Source organism: Cimex lectularius, unplaced genomic scaffold (genome assembly GCF_000648675.2).
Source record: "Cimex lectularius strain Harlan isolate CLEC.00 unplaced genomic scaffold, Clec_2.1 scaffold155, whole genome shotgun sequence".
Taxonomy (NCBI): domain Eukaryota; kingdom Metazoa; phylum Arthropoda; class Insecta; order Hemiptera; family Cimicidae; genus Cimex; species Cimex lectularius.
Window position 1 is genome coordinate 736,965 of NW_019392710.1, and position 23,693 is coordinate 760,657.

Consider the following 23,693-nt stretch of genomic DNA (forward strand, 5'->3'; position numbering starts at 1 on the left):
AGCGTGGGAGGGTCCATGTATGTCTTTTGTCGATGAAAGAAACCAAAGAGTACATTGGTTGCGAGGTAACCTGGCGGAGGGTAATGGTTATTAATTTGGATGTAGTTTCGTTGAGTCTGATTCTCCATTTCTTTTCCACGTTTCAAATTTAGTTGTTGAATCAAATTCTTGCCTTCAGGTCGACGGTGATTCGGACCTTCCAGAAGTGCAGGACGAATTCGGCAGTATCATACTTGGCGAGGTGGACAGGCTGCGTAAGGCCAACGGCCTCATCGTGCCGGAGACTGTGGCCAACGGAGATTACGAAAACCTTCTTCAAGACCTTGAGTCGGAAGACGAGGGCATCAGCACAATCAGCAAAACTGTCGCCGCTTACAACAACATCAACCAAGGGCGGGACAGGCCGTCCAGGGATGCTATCCGCGATATGTACGCACAAGTCGAGACCTACCGTCTCGATTCTAACATGTAACAGTTTTATCAAGTTGTAATATTTTATCATTTTCAGATTCTCCTAAGTTCGTTCATTTGGACGCTGATATGTATACTTTGGTTTTATTTGTAACATTTAGGTTGAGTTTTCATTTGGGATTTTTTCCCATACTTTAAATTCAAGTCCTGCATTGACTTTAAGGAGTTTCCGGTGTTACAGAATCGGCCCGTGAAATAGATTATTGTACTTCGGCGTTGTGATAATTGATAAAGCTTAGTAGTCGATTTATAATGGCCTACGGAATATTTAATAACTTAAAAGTTTCGGTTGGGAAGAAAATTATTTTTCTATAATGTAAATATTTTCTTAGAGTGTACTATACAAATATATTATCGTTAGTTTGTTTGTTTAATAAGAAAAATTCACAGTGTATTCAAGAGTTCACAACTTCTAACTAAAACGTAACCCTTAAAAATTGAGCCTAATTTGGTAAATGTAGTTCATTATAAGATATTATTATTATTATATAATAAGAACCTTATGTAAGTACTTGATAAGTAAGTAAATCAAAAAAGTGCCTTTCTTTGTTACAGAAAATTATAATTCTGGTTTATAAAAGTTACCACCTTATAGTAATTAAATGTTGTTTGAAATTCAAAGTATATTTGATATTTTTTATGTAAAAAACGTTTTCCCAATACAAATATTGCTCATGCGTTACTGTTTCAAGTGAATTAAAGTCGCACTGTCATACATGAAAATGTAACGAGTCATTATTGATATTGCTATCGTGTACACTTATCATTGTATAAATTTTATTATGAATTTATTTAAATGGAATAATTTTATATCATGTAAACAGATTTATGTACTCGTTTTCAAACAGTTATTTGTTAAATTCATGGCTTTGGAAAATTAGTATAGAGCTTATGACCAATTTATGTATTGGAGTGTAACTAAATTTCCAAAACTTTTAAATGCATTTTTGAGTGTTTACACTATAATTTCAATAAGATAAAAATTATTTTGACCAAATAGTTTCTAAAAATAAGAGAGATTTGTATTTTCTGATGTATCGTCTACGTGGTTGTACGCAATCATGATTGTCAACTTTTTAAATAAAACTTTGTTGAAAAAAATCTGAGTTAATCATGGGTACATTTCATAAACACCAATGATACATAAGCATTTGTCTACAGAGACAAAACTACTGAAAATTGGCAAAATCTACTCAAAGATTAAAAAAACTAAATGCTTTGATTTAGTTGTTTTGTCCATGATAGCTAGATTAATAGTTTACTTAAAACGTAAACACAACATTAATTTTTTCTTGCCCAACGTTTCCTCATAGCGACACAAATTTAGCCAATTTGCCAAAGATTAGCTAATCGTATGAGTTTAGGATGGGTGCAGTGTTTTTCCTTCACTGTTTCATCCAGTGTATTGCCAACACTGACTTTCCAAGCGCCAATCTAAAATCTCCATCCTGGAAATATCTATTTCCAAAATGGTTCATCACCCCACCGCTGTATCTTGTATCGATTATTACATTTGCCATACATACAAATTTTCATATCCAGTTTATAATCTAACCCTTTCTTAGCCAAAGTTGCTTAAGAGCAATGCTAACTAATTTTGTTTAAGGTTAGCAGGAAATCCCGTGAGTTTAGGGCGAGCGCAGTGTTGTTCCAGCTCTGTTTCCGCCCGTGTATTAGCAACACTGATTTATTTGGCGCTAATCTAATCTTTCTATCGCTAACCTTTTAAAAAATAAAAAACCTTTGAAAAATGGCAAAAAGGAGGGAAAATTCAAAAGGTGCGGTTGAGATGGTAAGTTGGTGTCCGAGTGGATCGAGGTCACGATAGCTCAAGTGGTAGAGCAGTGGCGTATCAAGCCGAAGATCGTGTGTTCGAATCCCGCTCGTGCCATTGACTTTTTTATCTCAACTAAAAACCTTACTTAATTGTAATCTTTTAAAAAAATTCATCACGTTCGTCTTGCTCTAAGAAAACATTAGGCCAAAAAGGATTAATAATTTGTTGTTTACCTTTATAGAGTGTTACTAATCCTTTTATACTCTTAAGATTAAAAAACAGATTTGTCCAACGACGGACGTTACACAGCCAAAGTAAGGACTAAGGGTGAGCCGCGATGGTCAGCGATTTAGGGCCACCGGAAGAGTCAATCAAAGAGAAGGTAATGGTCGACAGCGATGTACGTCGGCTAGAGATCGTTTTATTGCCCTTACCGCATTATCCTTGATAGATAGTCAACTCCAAACAGTACAGCTCATGTAAAGGTGAGCTCTAAAACAGTCATTAGAAATGAGAATAGCCTAGTCTGTATAAGTCTCGCATCACGTTCTCAACAATTGGTTAGGCACGACTGGTTAGACTGATTAGCAAATCAGCATCTCACTAGGACCTTTGAACAAGGGGGGCTGTTCTGTTCACAGTTGAGTGCCGGTTTGGTGTGTGACAAGATGACCAAGACCGTGTACCGACAATACGTGAAGAACGCTTTGCTTCATGTGCCATACGTGTGTCACAGCTTTTTCAAAGACGCTCAGTTATAGTATTGGGGGAAATCAACGCCCATACCTGAACCGAACTGATTATCATACAGAACGGATCTTTGACTGCTCCAAGGTCATTGAAAAAGTTCTTCCGGAAGCTGGTCACATTCGCTCCATCTATCGGGCACAACGTCGATTTTTTGTCTTTTAGAAAAGATAATTTGAGCAGATCAGATATTTGCATGATGGATCAATTATTCTAACTATACTTTATTTTGATCTTACTTCAATTTGTCAATCAGACATGAACAACTCAATACTTAAGTTCAAAAATTGTGTTTTGTCTATTGCTAAATGCAAAAAGGAAGTGAGCGTGGATTCTAGGGCAATGTGACACTGGGTAGGGATGTACTATTGTCGTTCCTGATATGGGTTAATGAAGCGTCGACCGTGCACTTCCATGGTGAAGCATTCAGTCACTAACATGGGGTGTGGACACTCCAAAGACCATCCGAAAAATGTAAGTACTTTACTGGACGGTGTTTACTAGGAAAATAATTATCGAATATTGCAGGTGGATCTTGTCAAGCTAAGAAAGAAGTATGACACGGAACCTATCAAGAAAGCCAAACTCCTCAATATATGGACCATCGGTAAGTGAAATTGTGTCGAGTGCAATGAGTCAGAACCGAAGTGGAAATTTGTCCAGGTGGAAATAGTCAAAAGACTTTGGCATTGGCTAAATTGATATCAGAAAAACTGGAATTTCTTCTGGTCACTGAGGATTCTCTCTTACAGACGGAGATGGACGCCGAGTCGGAAAGGGGAAAGATCATCAAGGAAGTTGTGGAAGACAAAAGCAACATCTGTCCCGTAATAGACAGACAATGCAATAACTGTTTTTTTTTCTTTTTTTATCAAACGCCATTTTTGTTTATAGAGTGTAATCCTTGATCTGGTCGCTGAATTTGTGTTGGAAAATTTAGAAGGGGTGAAAGGGATCGTTTTCCATGGGATACCGAGAGACAGAGAACAAGCCTGGCAACTTCAAAGACTAGTGAGTAAAACGATAAATCATTTACGAACTCTTTGACCTTACAATATTGTTTATCGAGGCGATACATCAAAGGTGACATTTTCATGGAACGGGATAATTTAAATAGCATTAGTCTCAAATCTATTTTTCATTTCTGTTTTCAATTAATGGTAAAAATTCATCGGTAACTAATTTTTTTCAATGTACAGAATTCATTTGTGGAAATATTTATTAATTTCCGCATGAAGCTCATACAGCTTATATTTGTTCTGCAGTCATTTGAATACTTTTTATCGATGTTTGACAGACTGTCAAACTTTTAAATTTGAATTGCAACAGTAAATAAAATGAAGCGGATTCATTTTGATTTTCAGATCGGCCCAGTCAGTTTGGTCGTGTTTTGTGAGCTGACAGGTGAAGAGTTGATGACGGCACTGGCTGAAGAAGGCGACGAACCGTCTGTCGTCAAGACGAAAGTCGACAATTTTCAAAAATGCGTCCTTCAATTTGCCAAGCACAAAACAATTATGAAGGTAGTCAATCATTTTTATATTCAGTTATATTTCAAAATCAATTATGATACGTAATGTCATCAATTAAACCCAACCTCTCTTTGCTTCTCCGCTGGCCTGGAAGTACTGAGTAGCCAACTAAAACAATAACGCAATAAACCTTGTATTCTAAAGCTCTTTACCCTTATATAATTATACTCAACATTATAGTGCAAATATTCTTTTTTGAATGAACAAATTTTGGCAGGCACTGATCGAAAATAAAATATTGGATTTCCTCATTTAATTGTGTCTTTATTACACCAAAATGGAAAACCGCAGCTCAAACCGCTTTGAAAATTTGAGACTGTGTACGTTGATGATTATTTACGACAAAGCAGTGACCATAAGCGCTCCAGATGCGGAATTTTGATTTGAAAAATGCAATGCCTTCGTCCTTCAAAGTTGGCAATCAAATTCAAGCTTTTGTACAGCTCACACTCAACAACTCCAGACAAATTCACTTGAAATTTCTCATACAAGCTTTTCAACGTATCCGAGTAGCTGGTTATAATTGTCGCACAGATTATCGTGTTCTCACATGTTGATTGAGAATAACATATTGGCTCTCATCCTCATCTGTGATCCCTTCCTAAAACGCCATGTAAATGACACATTTTTGAAAAGATTGATAGCCGGGAGTGAAAAGTGGGTCCTTTACAACGATGTTCAGAGAGGAAACTCCTAGGGAAAACGCAGCGACCCACAGTTAGCACTCCCAAAAGCCTTCTTTCCTTTTCATACAAAGAAAATTAAATAAAAGTTAAATTTATTATTTATTTATTATTAAATTAATAAACTGTTCAAAGTTAAAATCTACTAGTTAGATCTAGTTAGGTGAAATTAAAAAGGCTGACATTAAAACTAGTTAATCTGCCGATGAGTGCTACAAATCAAAGGTCTTTGACAGGTTATTTCGTTTTCTTTATTCGCTGATCAATAACCGGAATAATCTGAGTAATGCAACGTAGCGAGATCGAGTTGATGGAGCTGTTAAAATTTCAGATCAGGATTTTTAATGTGGCCTATAGTACATAAAATTGTTAACTTGAGAATTAAGACCCAAACTTCAATCCTCTAAATTGTTAACTTGAGAATTAGGACTCAAACGTCAACCCTCTAAATTGTTAACTTGAGAATTAGGACTCAAGTTTCAATCCTCTAAATTATTAACTTGAGAATTAGGACTCAAACTTCAATCCTCCAAATTGTTAACTTTTTGTATAAACCGTCTGGTAAAATTTTTGTTGCGTACTGTTTTTCAACCTACGAACCAAAAATCGTGTCAACATTCTGACAAAAAATAAGGAACAATAAAATTGATGTATGTTGAAATAATAAGCGATCCATTGTCTTAATTTTTTTTCAGGTGGACGGAACATCAGAGCCGGAAAATGTAATAGAAGAGATCGTCGAAAAAGTCCATAGCATTGCAAAATGAAGATTACTGTATCATCATTCTAACAACCCGTATCAAATAAAGTTTTAAGTATTCTTTTAATTGTTGTTGTTTTTTTATTGAAAAACTCTTGCATCAAAAGCCGCGATTCAGCAGAAATTGCTGTTCCGTGAAGGCTCATTGTCTGTTTAGGAAGTTCGGTTATTAACCGATTTGGAAATTGCTGAGCCATTGCCAAACTCTCTCGGCCCGATTCGGTAAATCTAACAACCATCGGATTGTCTACAAGTAAAAGTTCATACCAATTTAATTGTGAGTCGGGTTTGACCATTATTTTACTTATCAAAAGAACAATAGTTTTATGATTGTTAGACCTCAAAATGCAACAAGCAAAAATTATGATATTTACAATGACATAGACCAGACATCTATGTTTGTGGTCATGTATATATATGTATTGTATTTTTTGTTTCTATTTTGTATTTTACAACTTGAGGTACAAACGAGAGGCTAGCATTCTAGGATATCAACGTAGTATACATTTGAAATCAGAGCGTCAGTCGAGAGACGCTCAAATGGCTCCAGTTTAAAACAAAATATGCGCGAAATAAGAGAAAAAGAAGAAAAAAAAGCAGAGGGCCGGCGACGACCTAGCTGTTTGTCGACCCATAAACTTCCCACTTTATGTATACAATGATATAGATATAAACATGCACATACACAATACTGTATGCTTATGTAGTCTGGCGTGATTGATTTGAACAGCCACCATCCAGTGAAAATAGCCCTAATTGGCCATTATGGCGTGAAGTCAACAGCAGTCCCTAGAATTGCCGAAGTTACAAAATCAGATGGTTGCCAGGCTACCCGCGCTTCTAAGAGGGTGGAAGGAATAGTTGTGTATTAACGTGTTGTCATGGGAGAGTTGGAGTGAAATTTTTTGTAGCGGGACTTTGGTTTTGAGACGTAGGGTATGTTGAAATCGGAGTGTAATTAGTGAGATAGAATGAACTAAGGATTTTGGATTGTAGGGATTGGATTTTGTTAAGATGTTAAGGCTTGGCCGTAAAGTTCAAGTCCGTATGTCCAAATTGGAACAAATAGGGTAGTGTACAATAGTTTTTTGTTCAGTAATGTCAATAGACTCTTCAGCATTTTATATCGAAGGTTACAGCCAATACGTTTTAGCCGAGTGTGTGGATTCCACCTAAATAATATCCATAACAATCTCTACCCTAAGCACATAATTAACAGAATAGTCAACAACTACAACTCAACACTAACACATTCCACTATTACTAATAATACTACATTAAGTATATCAAATACAAACAAACAAGCATACATTTCCATACCATTTATTCAAGGCCTATTACATAAATTAAACACATTTCTCTCGTCCGATAACTTCAAAATAGCTTTCAAAAATTATAAAACAATCCAAACACTTTTTTCCAAAGTTAAAGATCCCACACCAATAACAAATAAATCTGACGTAATCTACAAGATCAACTGTTTAAACTGTCCGGCAACTTACATCGGTCTTACATCCCAATATCTAGACAAGAGAGTAAAGCAACATATCTATGATTGCAAAAAACCCAAGGAAAATCCTACAGCACTCGCTACCCACCACTTTGAACACTAACACAATTTTGACTTCAAAAATCCAAAAATATTACATACAGAACAAAACAAATATAAACGTAATTTCTTAGAAATGGTTTATATCAACAGAGATAAACACAGCATCAATTACAGAACAGATGCATGTAAACTCAGTCGCAGCTACGCCAATATCATTAATCAAATACAATATAGATAACATACATCTTACAGTACATTCCACACATCAAATACTTTTCACATAGTCCAATTGTTCCAACAATTTAGCTTTCCTATTCCTATTTATCCTCTTTCTATATAATCCTGAAAGGATAATCTGGCCGAACTATTACCAACACATTGTTCTCCTTTGTCGGCTTTTTTCACTTCAAAGAAGCCGACGCCTTACACAAAATTGTCTTTTATATACCGATTTCCTTCCCCACCCCTTCAAAACCAAACATATATAAATATAAAACAGCAAAATCTCACTGGCCCTCTCAACACGACACGCAAAGACAGATTTACACAGAAGACAAACACTTCGAGTGAGTAGAAATACTTTGTTTGAATATAAAATATATTTTGCATTGTATAAATTCACTTTTCCACATCCTAAATGTATTTGTTAAATGTAAATATTGTTTGTAAATCCCAGGCCCTGAAGAAATAAAAGATCGAAACGTTGGCACGATAAAGAAAATGTTTTTCTGAAACCTACATCACACCCGACCGCATCTCACGATATCTGAATAACTAAATAATATCGTATACTATTCGCTGGTGGAACTGGGATGTATAAATAGACAGGTGGGAGAGTTTTACCATTAAGTTTTACAACTACGTATTTAGATTTTTGTTTACCTTGGTCCTCCACTGTCGAAGTTTCAAGCATATGAAGATGGGATTGGAGGTTGCCGACAGAAGTACCGGGATCTTTTTTGGGGGAGAGGATTGTCGTGTTATCAGCGTATGTGAGGGTTAAGATGTCGGTATATAATGGGAAGTCAGCTGTAAAAATGTAGTAAAGTAAGGGAGCAAGCGTGCTTCCCTGGGGAACGCCGGCTAAAATGCTAACAATATAAAAGGGATACGTGCCTTGGGTACCTTGAAATCATCGGTATTTTAAAGATTGAGAGGATAAGATAGTAAGTAAATGGAATGTTTATTTTAAGGCGTGGTATAGACTAAACATGCAAGAACGCTGCACATTGCAAAACTGTATAACGTCGGAAATTTAATATTAACAAATACATGACACTTTTTAGATGGTCCGGCTGAATTTCTTTCGAACAGATAACATTATCGAAAAACCAAAAAAAATTATTTTGGATTTTTACCCGTTTTTATAATGTGCGGTGTTTAGTGACCGTTAGTTAATGATTATTTGGAGATCGTGAGGTGCGGTCTGGTGTGACGTAAAAAACATTTCTTCATCAAGAATTCGACGATTGATTCATTCTTGATGAAGAAAATGTTTTTCTAATCCTACGCCACACCAGACCGCATCTCACGATCTCCAAATAATCTTTTTTTATAATATTTTTTGTCAGAGTACTTCAATACAGTAAACTTAAAATTTAGATACTTGATGCGGAGATTTTCCTGTGCACACGTTAGAAAATCCCAGCAACTAAGAATACCATTTGTGGTGAATTTTGATTACTCAGTCCATAGGATGTAATGGAGAATATCTTCTTCTGAACCCCAATTCGACATGTCTGAAAAGAAAATTAGCCGTTTATGAAAATCACAGTTCCGAAGCCCCTGAGGGCGATATGATTTAAAATTGTTGTCCTGAGGAGATCTGTACTCTTGGTATCCTTACATTGTATGCAATAAGAATAATCGAATTTTTGTTCACCAGAAGAATTTCTGGGCGTACAACTCGTCTGCAGTACGAGAAATTCCGCCACATTCAATGGAAGTTTGTAAACATCAACCTGTTTTTTACGAAAAAAAACGCACCCTTCGGCTCATTTTGACTGACTGATAAAATCTTATTAAAGAACATAAAGTTCATGGAAGTAAAGAAAAGTTGGAATTTAGGCTCTAATGCTCCTCATTTTGTCTAAATCCAATAAGACCAGTTTTCTAAGAAATATCCAAACAACCAACGACAACCGAAAGAAGAAAATTATGAACCACATTATGGAAAATACTAATGTATTTCTTAGGATGGTGTTAATTAGTCTGGTAGTAGTGGGTACGCACGTTTGTAATTAATAAACGGTTACATTTTTTTAAAAATTCTTCGCTCCTTCAAACATCTAAGTGTTTCTGTAAAACTAAACTAAAAACTATTAAACACGTATTTTTTCATCTAAAAAGGATAACCTGTTTATTGAATACTTCTGAACTGGATGTTATGTAAATGATATTTCAAAAAAAGAGAAAAATGAAAATGAATTTCATATTGTGAAGTTTTAGCTATTAAAATAGGCGAATATTTGCGGCAAAGTTTTTCTATTTATTGCTATCTGTTCAAAAATATGCAGATTTTGAGCAAAAAGCTCAGAACAAATATATAAATTTGGCAGAGAAGCGGAGCTAATATCTCTAATATTTAGTTTGAACAAGGAGGCGCAAAATTGCGGGAGTGAAATTCCGCCTCGTTTTTCCGCTTAGATTTGTCCCTAGCCAAAGGTGGCTCAGCTCGTCATATCTGATCGAAGGGTGCAAAGCCTTAGCTCCTTACAGGGAGCGAGTAGGCATGACCTAGCTGACATAAAGCTGGTTCTCGGGCGGGCGGGTCAATTGTCGGCTCCCTTGTATCACTTTCTAAATGAAACGGGGGTGTTTTCTGACATATAGAATTGCATGTACTTTGTGGTGTCCGTGTGTATATTTCAATATATACGAGTTTAAATGCGTATATGTATATTTATATATTTATGTTAGGTATGTACTTGTATGTAATAATTAATATTGTGGGTTTGTGATTAATGGCTGTGACGACGGCGGAATATCGAGTACATCACAAAGAATTTGTGGTAGGTTTGACAATACAGGAAGACTGAAATGACTTCATTGTTGGCAGCCCCGTAAAATGATAATAATAGAACTAATTCGTGTGAGAGCTTTTTAAAATTTATTTTGACAAAAAAAATAATTTTTTGAAAGACTAAACTTTTTAAAGCATCGTTTTGGATAAACCGCGCGTTGTTTGTTCGGGGTGGTGGGTGTCCATGCTTGGCCGATTTTCCGCAGAGCGCTCTGTAGAATCGTCGAATATCGAACAGGAGCTGGCATCAATTTTTGTCTCCTCAGTTCGGCCGAGCTCGCAGGCGGAGAGGGTTGTCGAGGTGAGTTCATCTTCCGATTTGTTAGCAAGACTGAAAATTCATACATAAAAATTAGATTTTTTTAAACACATAAATCTCGAAACAAGTTAAATTCGCACAGTATAGATTTTGTTAACTACCGCCTTATTATACTTTTTTTTAAATAATATTCATCAACATAAAAGAAAAATTCTTAATCTGATTAGTGTGTTTCAAAGAATAAGGAGGTTTAAAGTTTATCAAAATAAAGCCGCACTAAGTAGAATTTGGGCAAGAGGGGTGTTTGCGTTGAAGGGCACTAGGCCAAGGCCTCGGTTAAATCAGTCTCTGCACCCTACCCACTCTCTTGGAAAAAAAAAACCTCAGATGTATGCAATAAAATAAATGTTGTATAACAGCAAAGTTAAAAGTGACATTAAACATATTTCTATGAGATAAGAAATATTTACTTTTTATCTCTTGTATAAATAAAAACCTAATCTTCCCGGGAACTTAACTAATATATTAAAAACTTAGAAAGGGTCCTCTTAAAAATATTCATGTAAAATGGTAATAATCTCTGCAAAATATGTACTTTGTCCCACTCCGTTGTTAGGTTAGTGAAATACAGCAACCCTCTTTATGTATGCATGTGTCTAATTGTATTAACTCTCTCTCCCTCCCTCTCTCGCTCTCTTCTCTCCCTCCCTCCCACTCACACCCCTCTCTCTCTCCCGCCCTCTCTCTCTCTCTCTCTCCTTGTCTATTAATCTCTCTATCTATCTCAATGTTATTCCTTCTCACTTTTTTACTCTCACTCGCTTCTCGTAGTCCATCTCCACTCTCTTTTTTCTTTCTAACTCACTCTCATTACCTCTATTTCTCCCTCTGTCTCTCTCACTCTCATTCTCTTTCTTCCTCCTCCAACTCTCCCTATTTCTATCTCTCTCACCATCTCCCTCCTTCTCTCTCTCTCTCCCTCCCTCCCACTCTCTTCCCCTCTCTCTCTCTCTCTCCCTCCCTCCCTCCCTCTCTCCCTCCCTCTCTTTCTCTGGCTCTCTCTCTCTCTCTCTTACTCTCTTTCCCACTCTCTCTCCTTGTCTGTTAATCTCTCTATCTCAATGTCATTCCTTCTCACTTTTTTACTCTCACTCGCTCTCTCCTACCCCTTCTCCTGACTATTTTTTCTTTCTAACTCACTCTCATTACCTCTATTTCTCTCTCTGTCTCTCTCATTCTCATTCTCTTTCTTCCTCCTCCAATTCTCTCTATCTATCTATCTATTTCAATCTCACGCTCTCACTCCCACTCCTTATCATTCTTTACCTTTCACCCCTATCTCTCCTCATCTCTCTCTCTCTCTCTCTCTCTCTCTCTCTCTCTCTCTCTCTCTTTCACTCTTACTCGCTCTTTCCCATTCCATTTTCTCTCTTTTTCTTTCTATTCCCTCTCAATCACTCTATCTCTTTAGATTATTCATTCTCTTTCTCTTTCCCTCCATCTCTCACTCACACTCTCTCTCTCTCTCTCTCTCTCTCTCTCTCTCTTTCTTTCTCTCTTTCGTTCTTTCTTTCTATCTTTCTCTCAGTCTTGTTTTGAGTTTATTTACTGCCCCAGAAAAAACGCCCTTTACACGACTTCATCATTGTTAAATGGCAAGTGTTCGACATTGAATTTTAATTTGTCCGAAACACGCGACAAAAAAAGGAACCATGTTGCATGGACGCAGAGAGTGAAATTAAAATAAAGTTTTCGTTTACACAAAAATAAAGTTTGCTCTGATGTTTGGAATATCAACTAGAAGGATGCACACAAGGTCTTGTACATACACTGGGGCGTACTCAGATATTCGTGAGATAAACAACAACGTACACTTTGTCTTTCTTTCATAACAAAATTGATTTAGCATCAACAATAAAAAAACAAATATTATCATATGTTGTTAAGTAAATATTGTTTGGCTTGGTTTAACAATACTATCGACCTACATAATTTCTTCCCTTTTAATCTTTTATTTCTTCTTTTTGTTGTTGCTGGCTTAAAAGATCAATGCTTACTAAGTTTATTAAACAGCTCAATCATATCTTTAGTATTTTATTACTTTCTATTGCAAAAATGTAACTTAAAGAAAACTACTATATAAGTGCAATAGGTACAATTATATATTTCAGGCTTTATCTTTAAACTTTCGCTGAGAAAAAGAAAGGGAAGCATCTGTTATATAAATATGTGTCCAATACGTCAGACAGCGACCGAGTTCGCTTCAGACATGTCAAACAATTTTTGCCACATCTCACCAGGGTTTTGAACATATTCGGAAAGCAACCCATAACGCGACCAAACGAGCTTAGATGTACAAGGTAGATGATGAAGAAGTCTTTATTCGGACGTTCTCCCAGTCCTTGAAGGTTTCTTTGACCAGCATCCTTTAGAGACGGTTATGGACTCGTCTTGACAAATTTTCTGCAGAATTCTCGAAGCGTTTTCTGTCGTTGAGGTCCACGGGTAAGCTTTGAAGGAAAGTGTTTTGTAAACATTTTTAAACGATTTTCGCGAAGTTCAAACCTTCTGCTTCAACGATGTCAAACTCGATCAAAATACGATTAACTTTTTAAAAATTTCAATCGCGCAGGTTAAAATTGTACGTTTTCAAGACACATATGGCATTAAATGGTACATGCATGGAAATTAAAATTTACTGATAAAATCATTCTAGGAAAAATAAATATCTAAAGAATATTATTATAATAACAAGGAATATTATTAGGAATTGATTAGGACTTCGGTTTTATGCTCAATAATCTGGCAAACGCAAAATTTTTTTTTTTAAATCATTGGTCAAACGCCAACAGGCTTCAAGTGTGAAGGAATGAGCGAAAATAATTGTAAATTTATGTATTTTGCTAGTTTTACAAAAGCCTCGCTAGCTGTTCTGAATTCGAATCCGGGGACACCCTTGTAATTTTTTTTTTATAAATTGAAAAAAAATTGTAAAATTGCCTATCCTCTCTTAAGCGAAACCCTTGGGTACTTAATCATTAAGTCTTCCTCTATGATAGGACTTTTACTTAAACTTATTATAGGCATAATTAATTAGAAATATATTCAAAATTAATGACAAGAGTCGAAAAATACCAATTGGTAGTACTCCATTGATGCTAAAATTTGGTCTGTTTAATTAAAGCTTGTGTCTATATCACTTCGTAGGAGATTTCATGGCTATCGTCTCTTCAGTCGGCGAGGAGTGTTCGAGGGAATTCTGATGGGAGTTTTTGGATAGCTAATTTACGGTGGTTGGGAGGGTTTTTGAATTTTTCAAGATCGGGATCGGATTTCATCTTGAAAGAATGTAATATTTGTCTGTATGTGTAGTTGGGTTCAATACATAAAATGGAGCCAAGGATTTTTCGCAGTATTAAGAATTGATCAATTTGGATGCGACGGTTGTTGGAAAGTTTAGCTGAACCTCACGCTCCCAGTCCGTAAGTCCTTATCGGGTTAACTATTCTGTTATAAAGCAGCTTTTTAGTTTTAAAAGGTAAATCACTACGTTTGTCAAGAAGTCGTGCAAGAGCTCTGTGGCATGACTTCTTGATGTTTCAGGAGGATTCCACGTGCGTCCGAGGTACCTGGTCTTCAGTTGGGGGGATATTATTTCATTTGACTGGAGACGAGATATTTTTACGCGGAGGAAAGAAATATGGGTGGATTTGTCTGTGTTCAACTTTTTTCTATTATTTTCACACCAAGAGTTTAGAAGTGTGAATATTGTTGATTTCGAGGGCAAACGGTAGGATAGGAGTTAATAGAGAGGATCGCAGTATCTTCTGCAAATGTGAGTGTGGTAATCTGAAGATGTGATGGGATGTCTGTTGTAACCTAAATCTGGCAATAACCTGGTATAGTGTAGGGGCCAGCACGGTACCATGAGGGGCCCCAGTATGGATACTCTTGTGAGAGTGACTACCTGCATGGTGATAATCCACTAATTTAGTAGTTACCGATCATTTTGGTTTGTCTATCCTCGGGTTGGTCGGTCAATTTTGGCACTTCACACACTCCAATGCGTCTGTGTTTTATATGAAGTCAGATCTCTTTTGTACGCACGTTCGGGTGTGGGGCATGTATCGGCATTATCTTTTTTCGGTGCCTTTGGTGGATTAAGTGTGGGTTTTTTCGATTCAAGGCGGTCCTTTGTCTTTTTAGTGGATATAGTGTTTTGTACTGTGTAAACGATCTATGTGAATTCATGTTGAACCGGCAGTGGGTCCGTTTACCCTCGTGTTTTGCCCAATTTGTTTATGAGACTTTTAGTGTTAAATGTATTATGGCTCAACATAACCACAGTGGCATACCGAAACTGAACAACCGACCCAACAAGATTAGTTGTTGTTTGACCAAAATAATCGGCAACTATTAAATTACTACATTTTTGAACATTACATAAAATATTTTTAATAAATTTCTCGTTAAGATCATTAGCATAAAAATCAATTACTGAAATAAATTTAAAATATCGCATTAGGAATCATTATTCCAACTATTGTCAATAAAACTGATAAATCAAGGTATTATAAACCCAAAACTAGTGAAAAGTTAGTGGAAAAGGGAACAGAAGAAATTTAATAAAAGGAGAGAGAAATTTGAAGATTGGTGATTATAAAGGAGCACAAAAATGCTGATTAGCGGTTCGTCCATTCACAATCCTCGATGTAAAACACAAGGGCAAAAGCGTTTGAAAAACTGCCAACAATTTCCGAACGTGTTTATTTTCGTTTATAACACAGCGCGAAACCGTGACATAGATATAATAAACTATAAATATTTTGGTAAATTTGTAATTCAACTCTTAAGTATTTTCGTGCTTGTTCGGCATCGATATTTCAATTGAACTTTTTTTCTTTTTGTTCTTGATAAATTGACTTTTCTGAACTTTTGTACCTGGAGGAGTAGTAAACTAGTAAGACAACAGGGATTATATTGTGGTGGATCTACATGGGTGTTCTGCCAAATATCCTCATTTCTATTGATAGAACCGTATTCTCTGTTTTGTCGACAGGTTAGACTGAGAAGCAGGCAGGAGGGAAAATGTCCGAAGAAAACATGGCTGAGTTGGTAAGTTGGTTTTGTTTTAAATAAATGACAATCTTTTTTTTTAATCACCCTAAAAATTAAACAATCAAAATCTAAGAGAACTTTATCTTTCACATCGGTCAAAGTTTCCCCCAAAGTACTTTCAAAAATGCTTTAAAACCTGGGACCCAGGAAGTCTTATTTCAATATAACAACCCCAATGAATAAAAAAACAGTCAATCACATATAATTTATGTAAATACAATCATTTGAGCTAAAATGCTATATTTATTAAACAATCAGAAAAAATATTTATAGGCCAATTATGTTATTTACTTCAAATTAACCTTCAAGCAAAATTCCTATCCTAGATACTCATAAAATTCCTTCTAGTGTATTCCCTCCTCATCATTCCTCGATCCATCAGGGTATCAGAGATGTCGATACACCTGTGCTCTAGTAAAAAAGAGTATTCCTTGGATGCGTACCTAGATGTAGCACAGGCTTATGACAGGTTCTGGCACTTAATGTGGAACTTAAACGCTTCCTACCCACTCCTTATTATCTTATCCTGAAAACCTACCTAACCGACCGCTGCTTCAGATTGAGGTGCAAGAATGAACTCTCAGAAGACAGACTGGTACAAGGCGTCCCACAAGGGAGCATTCTTGGTACCATCCTTTATACCATTTACACTTCTGACCTACCTATATACCTTAAACCTTGATCACCACCTACGCGATACGTAATTTTTCCTCTCGAATCCTATCTCAGCTACCTCCAACATTCAAGAATACCTTGACCTTATCGAAGAGTGGTTCAAAAAGTAAAGGGCAAGATTGAATGAAGTCGGGACAGCCTCGTACTGGGAATCTCTGTACCATCTCATTCCAGCTTGCAGAATAGAGGGGCGAAAAGAAAATGTCCTGGTGTAATGAACGGGAGTTGAGAAGGAAGGGGAGATTCGAATAGCGATCGTACTCAGTTCCTCAAATGTAGGCAGATGTTGATCTAAAACTCGCGTAAGATAACTTTTAAATGACTTTATACCGGCTTCCCAAAGTCCGCCGAAATGAGGCGCATGACGTAGATTAAACCATTGGATTTCTCTTTTGTTGAGATGGTTGACGCAGCGATTCTGGACTTGTAGTCAACGTCTTCCACCATGTATGAAGTTCTTTAAGTTGACGGTGGGCACAAAGTTGGTTCCGAAAAGAGACATTTTGGTAGACCGCGTCATGCAAGAAAACGACCTAAGCCAAGAAAGCATCGCTGAATAAATCGGAGACCACTTCACAATGTACTACCTTGGTAAATGTACTCATGTCAGTGTCATTTGAAAAAACAGTCTTGCCCTCCATTGAACATACTTCAAAGAGATATTGACTTCCATTAAATTCCCCATACGAGACTTAAACCAACAACTTAACCGAAACCTGTCTTGGCCGTCAAAACTAAATTAACATTATTCAAGACTTTACTGTGACTTTGGACATACGGAGATACGGAGTGGAACTGCGGGGTTCTGCCAAGCCATCCAACATCCAGCAAATCAAATCCTTCCAATCAAAAGTCCTCAGACAAATTGTCAAAGCTCTTATCTACTATCTTCAACGACCTCGAGATTTCTTTTGTCAACGAACTGATCCGTTCCCGATTCCAAAAGTTTTACACCAACCTCTTGATCCATCCTAATTCAACTGCTCGAGCCCTCTCTAGACATTCCCATCCGGAGAACTTGCCAGTTACCTTAAGATAACCTCGAGACCCCCTTGCCCCTTAATCCACCTCATGGCATATGTCTTTTGGGTGCAGTCCCTATTAGTTCTGGGATCGTGTGACAAAACGTACTGCGGTCCCATTTTGAATATTCAGTAAAGGACTGGGTTGTTTTGGGTTTCAGCTTTCAAAGCACTCCAATTTTTTTTTTTTTACAAATACAGGGTAAACTATCTACAATAGATAAAATCTAGTAAGAATTCTTACTTGTATTATTTTTTATCATTTTATTCTTAATTGTACAGGGTGTTTGGCTACTCGTGTTACAAACTTTGCCAGTTGATTCTACATTCAAAATGGAACCAAAAAGTCCTAATTAATTATGGTCCGAATGTCTACAGTTTCAGAGTTATTCCACTTTTTATATTTTTTTACGATTTCACGATCTTGCTTCAAATAAACAATGATAACTCCAAAACTAACATATTTTGAACAAATTCGTCGATTCCATTGAAAACTACGTGTAATAAATTCATTCAAAATTTTATTAAGTTTTTTATTATTTTATTATTAGTCTTTCCACCTTACCAATCCGTCAGCCACGGTTTTTCCTTTCCTTCATCAATTTCTTCATCTTTGGAAAGATAATTAAAAAACAATTGCACCACTAAAAAGGATATTAAATGGAGTACGTTTTCTCAAATTTGCTGGTCTCTAGGTTTGGAAATAGTAGTTTAGAATCACTATAATAAGTTTTTCAACTTTGAACAAAAAAATTAAAAAATTCAGTTCTCGCTACTAAAACACTCATTTCACGAACGTTTACAAGTTTAGTATTGATCATATCTTATTGAAAATTTAACTTAGTTTTCAATGGAATCAACGAATTTGTCCAAAACATTTTAGTTTTGGAGTTATCTTTGTTTATTTGAAGCAAGCTCGTGAAATCTTAAAAAATCAGAAAAAGTTGAATAACTCCGAAACTGCTGAGATTCGGGCCATAGTTAATTAGGTCATTTTGGTTCCATTTTGAATCTAGAGTCTACGGGCAATGTTTGTAACACGAGTAGCCGAACACCCTGTCCATACTTAAGTAAGAATAAAACGATAAAAAATACAAAAGTTGGTATTAACCTAGAATCACACCTGTGAATTATACACAGTCCCGCTAATATAGTACAATCGCCAATAAAATGTGTTTCTACATGAGAACTTCGTGGCATGGGCGATCGAAGTCATGGTAGCTCAAGTGTTTAGAGAAAAACATTTAGGGCACTTAAAAGTAAATATTTTCAAATTAAAAACGTTATAGCAAAATTGTATATGTACAAAAGCGGCCCATAGACGATCAATATTATTGCACAATATTTTGGGTTGTGCAATTTAATTGATCGTGTGTAGACGATATTGAAAGTTTGTGCAATACATTGAATGATTGACGAAAAGTTGAAAATATATTGTACAGCCTGGCAAATATTGCACCGTCTGTTGGCATTATTGCGCAATATCAGTTAGTTTGTGAAGTATCACCGAGTGGAAAATATTGCACAAACTTCAATATCGCCTTCAAACTATTCAAGTCCATTGCACAAACAAAATTTTGTACAATATTATTGAACATTAAGGGGCAACCGACAAATTATTGTGCAAACTATATTGTACAATAATATTGACCGTCTATGGGCCGCTTTAAAATAAGTGCATATTGATTGAAATTAGTTTTTAAATTTAATGTCGATGATTATTCGAGTCCTGGCATTGAATCATGAATCCTTATCCTTAACTTTAACTTCAACCCTCCCTAACCCCAACTCAATCTAATCTAATGAACCCGTCCCTAACTCTAACCCTAACAACAAACAAAAAGATAATCTTTGTATCCAGCACAAAAACATAAACTTGCTTTTCCATGCTGCTCTGTTAAATAAAATCGGAATCGAACACATGGAAGTGAAGACTTACACAAACCGTACGGCCAAGTATTTTGTTCTAAAAGAAAAATCTTAAAAGGTCATTCCTATAGACGTTTTAGACACTTATGAAAAACTCATAAATTATCCATATACGTAGCGCGAATGAGGTCAAGCGAGGTAATAATTAAAACTTTATCGATTTCGCCTTTTTATAACCCTACAAATATAAAGTTAAAGAACTTTTTGTAGATATTGACAGTTACAAAATGCAAAAGTTCCAAGCCATTGTGATAGAAGTACGGCTGTAAAATCACATAAATAAAGAAGTAGCTGTGATGTAATTAATTTGTTTTTATTGCCTATATTATTAATTCACACATTTTATTGTTATCCGGGTCCAATCTTGTAATTTAATTTATATTACGAGAAGAAAATTGAAAATTTTTAGCAAATCTGTTCGTACGTTTTTTTGCAAAAACTAAAAATGCTGTACGGCGGCAAATTTATTGGTGTGTATTTTAAAGTAATTGCGAAACAGGGCCTTTTTCGAAACTTGACCACTCCACCCATAAGAAATGAGGCTTGGCCCGACCGATATAGATCAGTAGATGAAAATTTTTCGCGCCAAGTCTTCGCCCAGGGGATTATTTTGTTACGTTCTCGTTATAATCGAATTTATCTTCAATCCCAAGCGCAACCCTTCTGATAAATATTCCGTAAGATTGGCTAAATGTAACAAAAAAAGTTAATTTTTTAAAATTAATCGTATACCTATTTTTGAGCATTAATTTAAGTCAACGAAGTGTTTATTTTATTTATTTATTTTTTTAACCCGTAGTGTGTGATTATATAGTCATTTATTGATATTTTTCAGGATTTTGAGATACCAGACACAACTGCTCTCAAATCCTCCACGTGTCCAATTATTTGGGTCCTCGGTAGGTAGATATTATTTGAATCTGCTAAACAAAACAAAAAAATCAAAATTTAGTGATAAATCAGTGTATTCTAATTACAAAAAATTTTCTCAATGGTCTATTAAATAAGTTACAAATGGAAAAAAGTCCAGATAATTGATAAGATCACTAGATTTGATGTTTATTAACTTTTTATTCAATTCTGACTGGCTGTTTTTAAATGTTTTGGTAGATCAAGGTAATGATTTTTTTTAATAATAAGTATAACAATAACAAAAATCTCAAATCCTTTCTATAAACGCTAATGATTGGATGCTTCCATGGTCATAAATGCCATACATATTGCTATTAAATTAAATAGTCATAATATAAAGCTTGCTGGTTTAGAAAGCTTAATTTTGAATTGCTCAGTTTATAGAAAAAACTTATTTTCACAATAATAATTTGATATATTACCTTAATTATATTAAACAGCTCTGCTGTTAAAGATATGAGGTACTTAAACATGAAGCTTTATTTTCTACCATGCAAGTTTATCAATCCTGCATTGTAATTAGATTAATTAAACAAAAATTTAAAACTTTATAAACGTGATGAAAAATGCTCACAGGTGGACCTGGCTCCGGAAAAGGGACTCAATGCGACAAAATCGTCGGCAAGTACGGCTTCACCCACATATCCACCGGGGATCTACTCCGAGCGGATGTTGCCTCCAGCTCTGCAAGAGGTAAAGCACTGGAAACAGTGATGAAGGAAGGAAAACTTGTCTCTTCTGTATGTATTTATAAATAATTGGTTTTGGCTCTTGTTTTTTTGTTTTTTTTTATTTATTTTTATATAATTTCCAGAAAGTCGTTTTAGGCCTGCTTGCTGAGAAAATGCTGGCCGAGCTCCCAAAAGCCAAAGGTTACCTAATCGATGGTTACCCAAGAGAATTGGAACAGGGGCAACAGTTTGAATCTGTGGTGGGTATTGTACTCCAATAGACACTAATTACTATCATAAGAATTTTTTTAGTGTGTTCATCTTTTCCTTACCTTAAAAAAAATTTACTTTTACTTGTTTTATAATTTTGAAGATGTCTTTAAAGATTTACTCGAACAATTTTCTGTCATTTTGGAATCCTACGTTGCTGATAGGCATTTTAAAATCAACCAAGAGAATGCTTATTACGAGTTTAAGAGTATTAATGCAGGGGTGCCACAAGGAAGTGTGTTGAGACCTATCCTAATCCTTTTGTAAACAAATGATATTCCTAATCTGTCAGATTTACATGCAGGATTAGAAAAAAAGATTTAATAGGACCAATCCTAGTCCGTTTAATACAAATTTACAAAGACTGCATACCCCCATAAAGCCCTTAAATTTTAAGGTGGTGTTGATCTGAGTTGGTGAATATATACCGGTCACTTACTGGACCCATCTGTTATCATTATTGATTCATATTCAATGGCATTGCACCATTTTTCAGTGATTTGAGAAACTCCCAGTTGGGAAACCCTCAGTAAGTGGCTAGTGCCGGTTCAACACCAAATCCTTAGTTGGATAAATGCTACTCATTGATCTATGAGTATGTAATTCTATAATTTCTGATCCTAAAAAATTCATTAAACCTCTTAAACATTTGCTATGTTTTTCATTATTAAAAGTCCATAAAGCAAGACAGTTCAATGTAGCAGTTTATTTAAAATTTAGGTCGGCATGTGCAAACTGGTGCTCTACTTCCAAGCATCTGATGAAACTCTTATCAAAAGACTCCTCCACAGGGCTTTGACATCAGGAAGAGAAGATGACAATGAAGAAACAATCAAAAAACGTCTTAACACTTTCCATTCGCACAATGATCCGATTGTTAATGCCTACGCCTCAAAAACTGTCACAGTAAGTGTGTTAATTGTTTCGTACTGACTTATTTTGACCATTATGACTTTCAGCTCGATGGTGAAAAGACCCCTGAAGAGATTTTTGTTCAGGTAGTAAAAGCAATCGATGCTGTGATAAGTAAGTAACTGCCATCACCTTTTTAAAATGGTAAAAGTTAATAATTAATAATTAAAATGAGGCAATATAAAATTAAAATAACGTAAAATCAAAATACAGTCATTCAATAACTTACATTTAGGGCCTAAGAACAAATAGAACACCAAAGATGAATGTTACACGCAAGTTGTTAAATTATTTATTTATATTTCTCGTAAATTATTGACTTCTTATTAGCTTTTGTTAGTTTAAGAAGTGAAAGAAAATTGCATTCCGCACTCATACCTAAGCAGTCAATAAAAGACGACAAATCATATTTTTCAATCAAAAAGTCAATTGTTAAGGTGTCAATTGTTGTTACACATTGTATATACAGTTTTTCAAATTTGCTTTGTAATAATCTAACTAGATTCTTTTACTGTACTTTATAATTTATAAATTATCAGTTGTTCTGTCTTTTAAATTTATGGACTTGTACAAATAAATGCATATAACTGTTGATTTTTCATTTATTTAACGATTTTTCCTATCTACCCTAATAATAAACTATTCCTCACCTTTCAGAAACAAGAAAAAAATGTGATCCATTATGCAGGACTGATTGCTCCAAATGTAACGGCCAGCCACACAAATGGGGTATTGGAAAATACAAATAAACACGTTCTTTTATATCTATCTCTTTTTATAAAATTAATTAATTTAATTTATTAAATCCTGCAATAAAACTGAGGAAAACCTAATATTTTCTATATCACATAAAAGAAGAACTTTAACAGATTTAAATAAAAAGTAAGGGACTGCTGTAGCCAAATCGTCAGGTGTTAAGGCTTGTAGACCCCATTGGATTTACAATTAATTAAATATGAGCTTGGAGGTGTAATGAAAAGGCGAACTAGGCAGCTAAGGTCGGTACGTTTCAACCCCCAGACCTGTCCATCATGAGATCCTACCCTCTGTCACTAAAAATTTATGTCAAATTAAGTAAAGAACTTAAAATTAAGTGGCAGCATCTGTGGGCAGAGATCTCACATATAAAGCACTGTCGATGCGTAGGTCTCAGGGGATCTGTCCCGAAGAGGGGACCTTCCTACCCGATTAAAAATAGGCCATGCGAGGATGGACACTTACTTTTAGGCCAAAGCCCTGATATGTTTCCAGCATGCAAATTGTCCCACCTGATTGAGGGCATTCCTTGGCACCATGTAAAGAGTGCATAGGAATGCCCCACCCAATATGAGAATTGTGCTTGATCATGGCAGCAAGTATCTGGGTCCCTGTTCCGATTCTT

The 23,693-nt window shown here is 35.6% G+C and overlaps 3 protein-coding genes across 8 annotated transcripts in view; all 3 read left to right on the forward strand.

Moving 5' to 3' along the window:
* Positions 1 to 1,536, forward strand: part of LOC106668867 (adenylate kinase isoenzyme 5) — a 41,676-nt gene extending 40,140 nt beyond the window's left edge. For 3 of the 4 annotated variants that reach the window (XM_014398017.1, XM_014398015.1, XM_024226357.1), the window contains one exon: positions 179 to 1,536. In XM_014398017.1, the coding sequence (XP_014253503.1) occupies positions 179 to 472 (294 nt within the window). In that variant the 3' untranslated portion in view covers positions 473 to 1,536. The remainder of the gene's footprint in view (positions 1 to 178) is intronic. The other variant, XM_014398016.1, reaches the window with a different exon arrangement.
* Positions 1,537 to 3,328: 1,792 nt separating this feature from the next.
* On the forward strand, positions 3,329 to 5,994 carry LOC106668693 (adenylate kinase 8-like). The gene is made up of 6 exons (XM_014397665.2): positions 3,329 to 3,469; positions 3,524 to 3,602; positions 3,659 to 3,822; positions 3,890 to 4,006; positions 4,360 to 4,518; positions 5,906 to 5,994. The coding sequence occupies exons 1-6, from the start codon at positions 3,386 to 3,388 to the stop codon at positions 5,975 to 5,977; spliced, it is 675 nt and encodes a 224-aa protein (XP_014253151.1). The 5' UTR covers positions 3,329 to 3,385; the 3' UTR covers positions 5,978 to 5,994.
* A 4,767-nt stretch (positions 5,995 to 10,761) lies between these two features.
* On the forward strand, positions 10,762 to 23,076 carry LOC106668846 (adenylate kinase isoenzyme 1). 3 transcript variants are annotated; one of them, XM_014397986.2, is made up of 8 exons: positions 10,762 to 10,845; positions 15,863 to 15,918; positions 20,383 to 20,446; positions 21,036 to 21,199; positions 21,274 to 21,390; positions 22,121 to 22,306; positions 22,360 to 22,426; positions 22,970 to 23,076. In XM_014397986.2, the coding sequence occupies exons 2-8, from the start codon at positions 15,892 to 15,894 to the stop codon at positions 23,059 to 23,061; spliced, it is 717 nt and encodes a 238-aa protein (XP_014253472.1). In that variant the 5' UTR covers positions 10,762 to 10,845; positions 15,863 to 15,891; the 3' UTR covers positions 23,062 to 23,076. The 3 variants fall into 3 exon arrangements, with proteins under 3 accessions (XP_014253472.1, XP_024082124.1, XP_014253471.1); XM_014397985.2 differs by lacking the exon at positions 10,762 to 10,845 and adding an exon at positions 12,992 to 13,308; XM_024226356.1 differs by lacking the exon at positions 22,970 to 23,076 and having other exon boundaries at positions 10,768 to 10,845; positions 22,360 to 22,821.
* Positions 23,077 to 23,693: the final 617 nt, after the last annotated feature.